At 39.8% G+C, this 14,169-nt stretch overlaps 2 protein-coding genes across 2 annotated transcripts in view; one reads left to right on the top strand and one right to left on the bottom strand.

Moving 5' to 3' along the window:
* Window positions 1–999: 999 nt before the first annotated feature.
* On the bottom strand, window positions 1,000–5,767 carry LOC135489491 (GLIPR1-like protein 1). Its single transcript, XM_064774871.1, has 6 exons — window positions 5,660–5,767; window positions 4,936–5,110; window positions 4,174–4,422; window positions 3,582–3,724; window positions 3,203–3,270; window positions 1,000–1,085 (listed from the first exon to the last, which is right to left on the bottom strand). The coding sequence occupies exons 2-5, from the start codon at window positions 5,104–5,106 to the stop codon at window positions 3,228–3,230; spliced, it is 606 nt and encodes a 201-aa protein (XP_064630941.1). The 5' UTR covers window positions 5,107–5,110; window positions 5,660–5,767; the 3' UTR covers window positions 1,000–1,085; window positions 3,203–3,227.
* Window positions 5,768–7,329: 1,562 nt separating this feature from the next.
* Window positions 7,330–14,169, top strand: part of LOC135489718 (conoCAP-like) — a 47,158-nt gene continuing 40,318 nt past the window's right edge. Inside the window, exon 1 of the mRNA XM_064775209.1 lies at window positions 7,330–7,516. The gene's annotated coding sequence lies outside the window, so the exon portion shown is untranslated. The remainder of the gene's footprint in view (window positions 7,517–14,169) is intronic.

Here is a 14,169-nt window from a genome sequence, read left to right on the forward strand (position 1 = left end):
CTGGCAATACCCGATATTTTAAACACCATGAGATCTGAACTCAAGCCATCTGTTAAGCTATGAAAGAGCGGCGCTTGGCTCAAAGCCAATTTGACTCTAAGAATGAGTGGTTTCATACTAGGTACACATTTTACCCTTCCAATACTGATATCTACTAGAAGGCCAGGTTTTAACCGCAGAGACAATTTTGTGAGAAATAGGCAAATGAATCTATCCATAACATCCACTCAGGCTAAAGGTTTCCTCAGTTATATCATATATATGTGTAGAAATAGATACAAACGTTTATTATCTCAGTGTATGTAGTATTGAGATGAATATATATGTAGCATTAAGCGACTAAGAGTATCACCCCCCCCCCCCCCCCCCCCCCCCACTGGACAGGATGCTGGTCCATTGCAGGTTGGCAAACGTGCGTCTCAACTGACTATTCTGCCCAAGGGAATATTTGCACTTATAGAATTCAGTAGCTGAACTTCAGTGACTCAACTTTGTTGTACTGAACATTTGTAACAATCCGATTGTACCAACTGACAATTTTAATGTACTATTGCGGCCACAGCACATAAAAAGTGCTCCTTTACTGTTGTCAATGTACAGTATCATATCAACCAGATGCCGAATAGAAGTCCCACTCGTGGTTACATCTAGGCATTTTTTTTCACTTAATTAAAACTTCAAGTTTACAATCGTGACCACCTCCAACACACTCGAACTAGTGCATGCATGATATCCGTATATACATGAAGAACCTATGCTTTTGACGTGCCACGTGAGGAGATGGGATCTGGTGTGGCATCTGTCAGTGGTTTCCATATTTTAGGTTTTATCGTATTTTCCCCTATTCACGGACAAGGCGAATATTAACCGGACGACAATCATGCACAGCTTGATCTATTGTAGGGGCAACACTCACACACGGAAATACACACAGATACTACACCCTCTAATTTTGCTTCAGAGGCGCTGATGGCCTATGAAAAAGAATAAGTTAAGAGATTCTATTGAGTCAATATTTCATCATTTATTTACGGCTCATATTAGTTCAACATTAAATAGGACTGTGGTGTCCATTGCGAGAGTACCTGCAATGAAAGAAAATACATGTATAGCGAAATTAATTATGGTGATCATTCAGGTACAGGGTAATATGATCTATTTCATGAGGTACTGCGATTTTTGGTGATTTCAGACAGAAAAAAAACCCACATCAGCTGATGAATAGTCTTTCACGTGAAACTTCTTAAGTCTGAAGTATCTTAAAACACTCACGTTCCAAAAATAGAAAAATCCATGACCAAGATCGAAACATTGTTCAAGACAGATTATATGGTATTAAAATTGCTAAATGTAATAATAATTTATTGATATAACTTTCAGACAGAGCAACATAAACATTGAACGAAGGATATTAACTAACAATATTCACATTCAAATTCAGATGGAAACAGAATAGACCTTGAAAAATACAATATCATTCTATTGTTTATTGCACAGTTGGGTCAATATCAATTATCTTACCATGTGTTTATTTCAGGTCAATTCATAGTAAAGACGATCTACCGGATTTTTAATATCCGCCCTCACGAATAATAGTTTAGAAATTTGAAATGGGTTTTGAACCATTTTCAAATAAAATATTTCTGCTCCCATTTTGATATTCTCTTCTATCAATATTTAATCATAAAACAACAAAATTATTTCTATTTTATCTGTACTCGTTCTAACAAAATTACTCTCCATAATCATGGAGATATTTAATTGGTTGTTTAAAGCAACCAACATACCTAAATTATTGACTCAACTATTGACTATAAAACAAGCCTTGGATCTATGAAAGGATCGACCACGACGCAAACCAAACGTAGAATAGGAAAACGGTATGAAAGGATCGACCACGAAGCAAACCAAACGTAGAATAGGAAAACGGTATAAAAGGATCGACCACGAAGCAAACCAAACGTAGAATAGGAAAACGGTATGAAAGGATCGACCACGACGCAAACCAAACGTAGAATAGGAAAACGGTATGAAAGGATCGACCACGACGCAAACCAAACGTAGAAGAGGAAAACGGTATGAAAGGATCGACCACGAAGCAAACCAAACGTAGAATAGGAAAACGGTATGAAAGGATCGACCACGACGCAAACCAAACGTAGAACAGGAAAACGGTATGAAAGGATCGACCACGACGCAAACCAAACGTAGAACAGGAAAACGGTATGAAAGGATCGACCACGACGCAAACCAAACGTAGAAGAGGAAAACGGTATGAAAGGATCGACCACGACGCAAACCAAACGTAGAATAGGAAAACGGTATGAAAGGATCGACCACGACGCAAACCAAACGTAGAATAGGAAAACGGTATGAAAGGATCGACCACGACGCAAACCAAACGTAGAAGAGGAAAACGGTATGAAAGGATCGACCACGACGCAAACCAAACGTAGAAGAGGAAAACGGTATGAAAGGATCGACCACGACGCAAACCAAACGTAGAATAGGAAAACGGTATGAAAGGATCGACCACGACGCAAACCAAACGTAGAATAGGAAAACGGCATGAAAGGATCGACCACGACGCAAACCAAACGTAGAAGAGGAAAACGGTATGAAAGGATCGACCACGACGCAAACCAAACGTAGAAGAGGAAAACGGTATGAAAGGATCGACCACGACGCAAACCAAACGTAGAAGAGGAAAACGAATAACTATATATTCTCGTTAACAGCGTAACTTATCTTATAGTGTGAGAGCAAAACTGTGACTATCAAATCGAATCAAGGCCTGGTATTGAGAAAATCACCGATCGCAGAAAATCAAAGTAAAGTTTTGTCCAATTTCAGATGAGAACATGCTTCCGAAACCCATTATCTTACATAGTCTTCTAAATTAATTGATTCAAATAATATTTTAAAGGCATATTTATGAAGTAAAATGCAAATGTGTCTTAAAAACCTTTATTTTCTCTTTACTTTGTATGAATTGAAATGCTGCGCTTATTCATCCGAACCCATATAGAAATTTATCCGGCACCATACGAGACAAAACAATGGGAGTGGTATCAAAATGATGCTTACACCTACAGTTACCGGTGCATGTATATAAACATGTGAATAACTCCACGTGTCTAAAATGCGACTTCAATAGATTTCGATGTGATGACAATCATCCTCCCACGATAAAAATACTTACTCTACTCCGTGACTTGATTCAGGTTTTAGGACTTCTTTGTGTACGGACTAACTCCCGCGTAGTTACCTCTGAAGATTCAAGGAAAATCCTCTGATTCGACAACTCTATGACGTAATTATGAAATACGGTGACTCTCGGGATTAGCGAATTTCAAGCCATTGGCATGAATACGCTTCGGCCGAACTAAGTCTCATCACATCAGAATTTGACGATTATTTTCGATTCCAATCAATAGTGCAATGCAGTACGCATGCTTTTTTATTACTCATGTTCTGCCACAGGTGTATCAGGAGGCCAGCTCCATTGCATCAAAATGATCTACACACAGGTGTACGTGGCCGCAGCCATATCTAGTAACACATATTTTGATTATGCTTACCCCGGGGAGTAGTCGCAAACTACAAACATCCAAGAGTAAGGTTTGCTGCTTTCCTTTAAGCAAGCGAAGTCACCCTTCTTGCCAGTCTCACATCTGCATAGCTTGTAGCCACAACCAACCTTGGTAGTCTTGGACCAAACGATCTGAAATGATTTAAAGAGTGTCACCAACCTCGCGAAATAGTCTTTTAATAATCGCATCAAGGGATAAGAAGAGGATGATATATGAAGAACTGGAAAACCATCCATGTCATGCAGATGTAGTATAAATAATGAATGTTCTATAAAATTACGGGTACCGTGCTCGTGATTGATGAAGAGACAAGAGATCCTGCCCTTTAACACGGGTACTGGGGCCGCTTAGTTTGAGCCCATTGAATGAGTGGTTGCACGGCAGGAAGAAAAAGGAGCTTAAGTTTGGCTAAAATGTGTGGCAGTTAATTTGAGCCTACAAAATTGTTTGATGAAAATCGTTCTCGGTCACAATGTTGTCCGGTTTTGGCAAGTTAGTCATTAGTCTTAGATACTCAACACTTTGAACTTCCGATGAATACTTTCTTGTTCGGCGTCGGAAATGATCGATAAGACTTTACCTGTGTATAATGGCCGCACATTGTCCCAGGATCACATTTGTCATTTGATAAATCGTAATTCTTCTTCTCATTAAACCAGGCAGTAACAGCTTTCTTGCCGACACGCGCTGGGTTAGTGCCGGTACTCATCCACATGTTTTGGCCGACATATGTCCCCATTGCTTCGCTTTCTCCATCGACGTGGCCATGTGTCCATTCACAACGATCTGTCCATTTCTGAGCCCAGGAAGCTAGACTGTCGTCATATTTCTTGAAAATATACAAGGATTGAATCAAATAGCAAATACCACGATTTCAACTTCATCTTATCAACAAGCATTTCGAGTCTTGCCCTGAAAGTTCAAATTGTGTGTGATTTTGTTCTGATGAGTCCATCACATATCAAGCAAGCCACGCCAAATGTTTTTGAAACTATGGCAGCGTGCCAATCGAACACATTCAGCTCAAATCTAAACCAAGGTCTCCTGAATCTAATATATTCACAGGTAAGACCATATGGGCGTTTCATAACATGGGCCTCCTGACTTTCTGCAACCTAAAAGTATGCATGTTCGCAGGCCTCTAAATCAACAGATATGAACCTTTCTGCTAAGTTGCAGGTGTTTTTCTAATCTTCATCAATTCTGGCCCTATCTAATAAAAGTTAGCTCTAAAACGAAACGAGTTCACTGTGGTTCACAAAAAACAACTTTTGGGCAGCGCATTAAAAGTTAAAGATTTTTATTTATCTACTGATAGTTTACCTTCAAACTCTCAACTTACCATTCTCTTCATGTCTGCAGCGTTTTCACCTTTTCTAAATCTTGTATGATACTTTCGCATGTCCTTTTTAAATTTCACAGCATCAAATGCTGGGGTCGCCTTCACAGCTTTACCAGCCTTGGCCAATCCGACAACCACCACAACCAGCAACAAAAACACTTGGATATTCATTTTCCTGGAAGAAGAACCGTATAGATATTCATGATCAGGATAGACAAGGACGGTGTGAGAAATCTGATTTTGCTACGGACTGAACGAAGTGTCAGTATACAAGTGCACCAATGACGTAATCGAAACTTATGAGAGGAAATGTTCAAGTTCTTTGTTCTTTTGAGAATGTTCATATCTAGAAAGGACATGATGGCCATGCATCGATTTCTGAAAAATCACGAACGGCAAATTGATATCACTGTGAGTGCGTAGTTTGTCGAGTGTATTTCTGCAAAAGACGCAAACGGACAAACTGACCTTTATAAAATGTTAGGAAGTGACTACTTGGCAAGCCCGGCTTACCAAACAGCGACTTTTTCTTGTCCTGAATGGAGAGCCGAACTCATTAATATTAAAGTAAAGTCTCCTGCTCGCCAAACAGGGTGGCTTTTTAGTGATGTTTGGCAAGCGGCTCTCCAAACAGGACAAAAAAAGATGCCTGTTCGGCGAGCGGCTTGCCAAATAGACCCGGCCAAAATGTTAACAGTAAATCATTAAACTTTTTTCAACTCACCTTTCTAGGAATGGTTAAATTGCCTCCAAATTCTAGTAAGATACAGTCACCTTCCAACCTTGGACTGGAGTGAGGTGTGCCGCGTCCGACCTCAGCTTTAAATGACAGCGTTATTTGCTTTCCCGTTTCAAATAATTTTGATATCAATATTAGCTGATTTAATGTCCTCATCTGTGTTTATCTGGCACTGGGTTAACACACAAAATATCCTGCTGGCCTGAAGTTTCTCTTCCGCTACTGACCGTGATATACGCATAAACTCATTAAGAAATCGAAGAGACGTTTTAATTAAATTAGTTTAATAATGCAACACGACTAGAGGGAGATAGTTCAGATCAATGGTTAGATGGAAATTCCAAGTACATTTTGAGGTCTAGGAAGCAATTTTGTTTTACTCCTAATTATAGGTCACGGTATTCTGCCAAATACTTTATCAAGTGTTTAACTTAAGTCAGAAATGTCCCAATTTTGCGAATCGAAACACCCCTTATAAATCATTAGTTTGTTGATTGCACAGTAAAGTTCATGGTCTCTGTATATTGGAGAACTTCGCGAAAGAAGTAGTTCCACCAGCCTTTTCTCTTATAAATCCGATTGCATGAATTCATCCGATCGTGTTCAACAATCCATCGCCTTGATAAGTACAACATGAAGAGTCTTTTAAACACCTCTCCCGCTTCAAACCAATCGTATCAAAAACCATCTAGATGGAAAGTCGTCATTGGTGAGAAATCCCCCAAACCGAAACACCTGCTTCTACTTAATAACTAGCATGGATTTTTTTGGACACTCAGTTTACTTTCCCAGAGTACCGTTTGTGTGACCTTCAGTAATACTTTTTAACAACGTATCTTTTTTTCATTGAATATCAAAGGAGAAAATTCAAGGATGCCGTCACCGTTCTCACAGCTAAACGTATCCAAATCGACGGCTCTATTCTATGTTAAGAACGCGGCAATCTAAAAAGCCTTACATTCCAGTTCCGGAACCAGAAATTAATAAATGATGTTGGCCAGGTCCAGTTTGATTTTGCAATCCAGTAAGTTTGTCAATATTTCAACCAAAGTAATAGGCCTTATCATTAAACGGGTGATGCAATGGCTTCCTGTCTTAATCCCATCACGTCCCCACATCCTTCCCGTCGAAGTCTCCAACAAATTTTCCTTACCATCATGATATAATTTCGCGTCACCTATTCCCGTCACGTTCAGTGGATCTCATCCGTTATAGTATCTTCCAGTACAGCTAACCATAATTAGTAATATTGTTTAACCTTGATGGAGGTAGGGCTATACGATATCGGCTGTGATTAAAAGATTTCGCGACATGTGACCTCAGAGGTCAGTCAATATTGAAAAAAAGCACTTCAATTAACTCACATCTGAGACACGTGACATCGATCAATAGCAAAGGATTGATAGCAAATCAGCTAACGTCTCGGTTGCTTAGCATGGACCGTGAGCCTGGACTATCCAAACTAGACCAGCCACCGTGCCATAATGCATTGATTAGGCCCATTCGTAAACGAAAATAATTAAGTGACAAATAAACTATTAAAACGACGATGGCGTTTTTGGTCCGTCCCCCTGGCTAACCCAATGAGCGTATAAGCAGCCTCGGAAGACCAGGAATCAGGCGGCGACTCCATCGTTGTCACAGCAGCAGCCATTTCCCATCGAGATATCACGTTACCGCCCTTGCTAATCCATCAACGCTTTTTGATTGATCCGCAAGAAAGTCGGAAACTGAGAGATAATATTACACGTTTGGCTTTCGAAAAAGTTACGTGGCTTCAGACAGTTGTTTATTACGGAAATATCAGTAATAATAACTAGGATAGGGAAAAGTTCCGACGAGGTAGGCTTGTTTACTTTATAATTTTTACATGTACATGTAATCGATAGTTTAATTTTCGATCATAAAGAAAGAGTGCCTTTGACTGCGAAAATATTAGGACTTTACTACAAAGAACTACAAAGAGTCTGAATCTCACTAAGCGCTCACTGACAGTAAGATTTCTTGAACGAGAGCGTCGCTTTCAGTGCGTGGTTCGCTCCCGTTATATCAAAGGCAAAGATTGTTTTGAAATATTTTTTTAATTTCACGCCAGTGCTTGATACCTTGCGTATTCAGAATGCCGTACGTGTCCAAAGTAGCTCAATCATAAAGGATCGGGGTTTTAACCTGAGGGACCGAATGATTCCGCGAACCTACCATCAACGTTTTTCTTTTCTTGTATGGATACCCCATTAAACCAGTCTACTAATGAATACGAAATCAAAACAAGCCGGAAAATAACGTTACCATTGGACAACTTGGTGTCGCCAATCCACTGTCCATCCAAATTCCATCAATGGAAAGGCATCGAACACATGATTAGCTGAAGTGAATATCTGTGAAACAAAGAGTATTTTCCGTGCATTCGATTTCTGCATCGATATCTCTGCATTTCCGCATTTCTTTGTTCTACAGCCGTTTTGAGACGGAGGGTGGAACACAACGCGTCGTTGATAAACATCGACAGAAAGTCCCAGTATTAATGCCAAGGTCTTTACGTTTTTTAGGCATAAAAGTACTTGCACTATATGTGATTGTCAAACCACCTTGCGCGGGCATCTTCCTACGTAATTATATGCTGTATCCAAAGCTTTCTTGTCGCTTACACGTAGAAATTCATAATTGATCAAAGCGCGAGTATGCTAAATCCCCGAGGTTTTCTTAAACACATCTCGTGTAATAATTATCAGGTAGACAGTCCTACTCTTTGCCAATTACATTTCCCAAGTGTCCAGTGATGGTAGTGCTTTCTTCCTGTCTCGGTACGAGAATATCGCAACATTTGCGTGGATATTGTATCTCTGATACTGATGCGTCGCTATTCATTCTTCCAAAAAATTATCTTTAATTCACACATTTTTCCTTTGCAAGCATTATTCTTATCCACTTATGATACAGACAAAGTATGAAGTGCGTTGTTAGAAATCTAATCTATACTTGGTAATGGTTATAGCTGTCATAATTTGAAAACCCCTCGATGCCTATGAGGGTCGCCCAGCCCTGTTTTTGAAACTTCCCAATGAGAGACCCAGTTAGATAATGACTAGTAACGTGAGGCACTATCTATAGAGGCGCCTCAGTCTCACTGCTCGACAAAATAATCAACAGCGGACCGCTGAATAGGACTATCATGATTAAGGCTGGTCTACACTTGCAAATTTCTCCACACATTCATTTCCACACTATGAAACACTGCAAACATTGGCAAACCATGTGTGCCTGTGTTTTAACATGGTGTTTTTATTGATTAGAGGGAATATCCTTGTACATTTTCTAAGGCATCATTAAACTTATTTTGATGATAATGTCGACAGACGTTACAAACACTTGAAGCGTTTTTTAAAATGATGCAATCCCACTTCGTTTGAATTGACGTGAGACATCTTGAGCCCAAAGTGTGTCAGAATGCAAACGCGGCAACACATGAAATATGTGTTCAGAAATAAGCGAAACCTGGCTAGAGGCACTTAAGATATTATGTCAGTCAATCTCCTCGCTTAATATTTGCGTCTTTTATTGATTTATGCGATCAGTAGAGGAACAGAACCTCTGGCTAAAACAGATAATGAAGTCAACCCAATATAGACTTTGCTCCACGATGGCCAACAACTATAACCAGTAATGGGGCGAATCATATTCTGATCTTTAACATCATGATCATCATAGTGCCACTCCCGACTCGTTTTCAAGTGAATGTCGGAGAGACTTTTTTAAAATATCGTAATATTTGAAAACGGGTGTAGGACACTTTGATACGTTGTGATATAGACAGTAAAATTCCTTAGGCAGTAATAAAAAAAACATGAAACTTTTATCTTTGCACCCTTCAGACCTTCCATTCAAGTTATATAATATAACCAAGCAATACATGTATTGAGACACCAGGCTGAAACCTTCAACAATCAAGTCGACAGCCGAGTGCAGGTCAATATGCCTCTCTGGACTATTGCCATTAAAAAATAATAAACTATTATCGGCATCTTGAAGTTTTGAAATACTGAAACCATCAGCAATTGAGACACCAGCATCCACCCTGTTCTAGTTGGGCAGTCTGCTATTCATTACGGTGATCAGTTGAAAAGGTCTACTAACCAAGGTGGACGGAACTGTCATCAGGTCAATGAAGGATGAAAAGTGGTCGATTACAGATGGTTTTTATTGGTGATTATACACAGTGTGATTTACTGACACCTGGAACGATCATCGAGATATATCAATTGATTTGTTGTAAGGAATATAAGCTGTGATGACAGACTGACAATATCTTTGAGTTAAAGTACGACAGAATAGTTGTACAATCTATGACACCATGGCTCTATTCGTGGACCTAGTCTGGGTATAGCTCATACCCCAAAAGCGTCGTTTCTGAGGCAAGAAATGATAATCTATTTTCATTTAGGTATAATTCTGCTAAAGCCTTTTGGTTGGATACACGGTGGTTTTAGGCTACTCGCCTTACGGGATTCCGTCCGAAGATGGCCATCAGTTTAATTTCTTTGTCTCTCACGGACGGAATCGATAGGAGCTTAATTTTCTGGCATTCCTTGCCAAAACCTGATCTTTAACAGGCGCGTGATTTGCGAAATTTTTCATAGAAATGGTCAATATGACCACTAAAGAGTAGGGTCAGGTCGCTCTTCATCATGTTTATTCATAACGCGATTCATCTGGTCGAACATGATGTAAAAATGTCTATATTTGATATGGGGTAGAGCACGTTACGAATTGATAGACCAGTAATGGTTTATATTGTCAAAGTGATGATTGTGTGCTGAGCAAATCTCTGGGAGAATATTCTCATCAGTTCTATGACAAACGGACCATGTATACTGAGGAGAACGAGCATGGGCCATATATTGGATGGGTCGAAGGTGTATCTGCAAAATTCCTATCGGTAGTGGCTTCCTTTGCCATCATGTACGTTCAGATTTACCAAGTGAGCACATCATAATACGTGTCAAAGAATACTCTTACCTACGCAAATCAGACTTTAAGGCTAGCCCTGACCTGCCATACCCCCAGTTCAGAGGTCACCAGGATATTTCGCAGGGCCAGTCATTTTATCGGTTGGTAAACAGTTCTGGCAATATCATTCCAAAAGTAAGATAAGTGCATACGCGATGCAATATAACTGTAGAATATATGCCTTGAGCAGTTCATTTAGTTCTTGAGTACAATATCGATACCTCAAAAACCTTGATAAATGGAAACAACTCAAATCCTACGTAAGCACTATTTTGCAGCTTCCTTGGCCGTGTTGGAAGTCCGCTGCAGGGAAGCAAATTATTTCCTCTGATAAAATTACGGTAAAGAACGCAAGACGGGCCGGCAAACAAAATTACCAATAGATCAAAAGCTACAGAAACATGAATAGTGAATTTTCCATCGTAATAATCTTGTTCAAATTCCGTAAAATTGACGTTAATTTTTTTGCTTGAGCATTTCTGCGTTGTGGTACAGCCACACTGTCAAGAAAACAGTCAACGTTTAAGTCTATATAGTCGTACAAATACAAGTTTTGTTCTATAGTACAGCACAATTTACCTTATTAGGCACATATTCATCGACTTGGGGTACCGGTACCAATTGTAAAATACATTTCATGAGACACTAACTGTGAAGGTTGTGCAGACAACCTAGCTTTTGGCATTTATCAAATATATATACGTACACCGGGGAATTTATGGACACCTCAAGTTCTAATTACGCAGTCAAATGGCTGGTGGTATATTGCAAAACAAAGCCCACGTGTACAGAATAATACACATTTTAACTAAAGATGGAAAGTGGGGAGGATTTCGGGTGAGGCTGGAACTAAAAATTCGAGTTGTTTCTTGTAGCGACTGGTATGTCATATTAGTCCAGGATGTCCATCTCCCAACCACATATTTGAGAGAACTTTGCATTTCATCCAAGTTGGGACACTAGAGTTCAATTGGCTTTATTTGTTGCAACAGCTTGTGTCGTAACCCTCTTGGGCCGACTTTAGAGAGTGAGGAGACTGCGAGTATCGTTAACTGCCTGCATTATCCGTTTACGGCTATCTGTAACGATAATTGTATTGAATCGGATGCGACAAATTACGGGGTATGCAAACTGCTAACTGGCACCAGCTCTAGCGATCAGAACTACGTTATTGGATCGCCACTTACCCAGCTAATAAAATCAGTGACGAATTCGTTAGAAAATCTTAGTACAAATCATTTGGAGGCAAATTGAAGCTAATTTTATCTGATTACAAGCATCTTTCGGCCTAATGCACATTGATGGGATTAGCACTGAGCAGAATGGTGAGCTAGATGCTAAAAACGATTTGACATGGTATTAGGGTAAACTATGGGTATGCTCTACAAACAACGCGCACGAATACTCGGAATAATATGGCGAAATTGCTTGTCCTGTATGCCGTAATACAGCGTTTAGCATAGCTTTGTATCCAAAAATTGAATGCTTTTAATAGTTAATCTGTTTGTTGCTGCAGCGATTGGTAAGCGCAAATTAGAAGCAGACGCGGCGGAAATACACGGGATTCATAAAGGAGAATGTAGACAAATCCCAGCGACTGAGCATTAAGATTTTAAATTTCCTTTCAACAGTAAATATCATTACAGTACCAGGAAGTTTTCTTTCTATGGTCTAAAATGGATATGATTTAGAGTTTCTACGCAATTTGGTTCAAAACAGATGAGGTGCTTAAAATGTAATGTTTTTTTTCTTTCTAGCAGCTCTTGGTCTGATTATACTGCAGCGGTTTTGCCGCTTGCACAGACTTAGTGGCCAATTACCTTTGCTAAGTTAATTACTCACATCGAAATTAATCCACCGCCTGTGAAAGCCACGTATTTTCCCGCTTAACGCCGCTGTAGTGCGCGATAATCACAAACAGTACAGTAACCTGTTAATTGGACTATCAAGTGCAATTTATTCCCGGACGAGAGCCAAGAAAATGTGTTATTTCCTTTTAGCAGGAACATAAATCCAGCGTCACAAAGCTTGCAGATTATATATACGTGCCAGAGATTAGGTACACGCCCAATCGCGCTCTCTCGCCGTGCTGATGGCTATCGATACGTAAGAAAGGGTCCAGCCAGGCCGTGTTACTGTAAAAGGCGAATTTCCCCTCCTCGCCCACATACTTCCTGACAGACTGCGACAAGGGCACTCTTATACGGCAGTTAATGGATCGTTATTGTGGGAATATGATGCAACTCGAAGTTGGCACATGTTTATCTTCCCTATTCTGCATATACGTCCATACTTTGAGAAAATTCAAATAGCAGTGTAGCGATGTTCAATTTTGATGTCGAATGCTTTCCTTCGGGGGGGGGGGGGGGTTATCTTATTTTCTTAAATGACAGAATTATGGAAACCATTACTACATCATACAAGACTCAATGATGACGCTATTTTCCTTCTGACCTGTATTGAAATGTTACGAGTCTGCAGAAAGCAACCTTTTTGATATTCTATTTCAACTTTGATAGACCGTTAAGAAGATATTTGCCATACAAATCCCATTCTTTGACCACTTACCGCTTACCTCTCTCCGTCAAGGGAGTACGGTAACCGCCAAGGTAGCACAGTCGGCATGGTTATCCATCCGACTTGAATTAGGCCTGGTCAATATTCATGTGGGCTTCCAGGACCGGTAACAAAGGCAAGGAGCGATTACACACGGTTGTCGTTCATGGTCGAAGGGCATAAAGGCGGTTCAAAGGCGAAACTATAGTGCTTACGGCGGGAACGTCTTACTCCGAATCGTGACAAGAAAAATCAAATGTGGGTCAGACAAGCCCTTCATGTATACCATAGATCGCCACCATAGATCGCGTCTTCTAACGACCTAGTTCAAACAACTATCTCAAAATCACCGCGAGTGAAATGGCGACAATGAATTGGAAATTCAGATATGTCAATCTTTCAATCATGTCACTGGCGTTACATTTCGAAATGACAGTGCAATTAGCCCATGCAATCTTTCATAGACGTCGTATCTTAACACTTGAATAGTCGCGTTATTCTGTCGAAGGGTCCATGCCTAAGATAGACATGGAGCTATTCGTCTTACGAAAAGCTCCCACCCCTTCATCACCTTACAATATAAAGTCATCAGTGTAATTTTGCAAACTTCGTTTGGCGTTGATAAAATTGATGACATTAAACAAGGATGAGTAATTGATTCGGCAGCACAAAATTGGCCATTTGACATAATCGAAAATAGTTTCTTCCTCAATATCTAAAATTCTTTGATATGAAGTTATCGACAATTTCAACGAAATGGAAATGAATATTCAGTCCAGTTGTTTCAATAACAAACTGAATCTTGAAAGCAATTATTAGTTATTTGCCGCTGATGATGAATTGTGCACGTATTTGTTATATTAGAATGTTCGTCTGACTGGTTGTTACATGTAGTTGGTCTGTATTGATAATCATTATGGCCTCAGAAAAGA

The sequence above is a fragment of the Lineus longissimus genome, chromosome 6 (assembly GCF_910592395.1).
Source record: "Lineus longissimus chromosome 6, tnLinLong1.2, whole genome shotgun sequence".
NCBI lineage: Eukaryota > Metazoa > Nemertea > Pilidiophora > Heteronemertea > Lineidae > Lineus > Lineus longissimus.

Coding starts and splice junctions, on each gene's coding strand:
- LOC135489491 (XM_064774871.1), bottom strand. CDS start 5,106: ATGAATATCCAAGTGTTTTTGTTGCTGGTTGTGGTGGTTGTCGGATTG. Junction 4,423..4,935: donor CTGCAGACATGAAGAGAATG/GTAAGTTGAGAG, acceptor TATATTTTCAAG/AAATATGACGACAGTCTAGC. Junction 3,271..3,581: donor GTTTGCGACTACTCCCCGGG/GTAAGCATAATC, acceptor TTGAATCTTCAG/AGGTAACTACGCGGGAGTTA.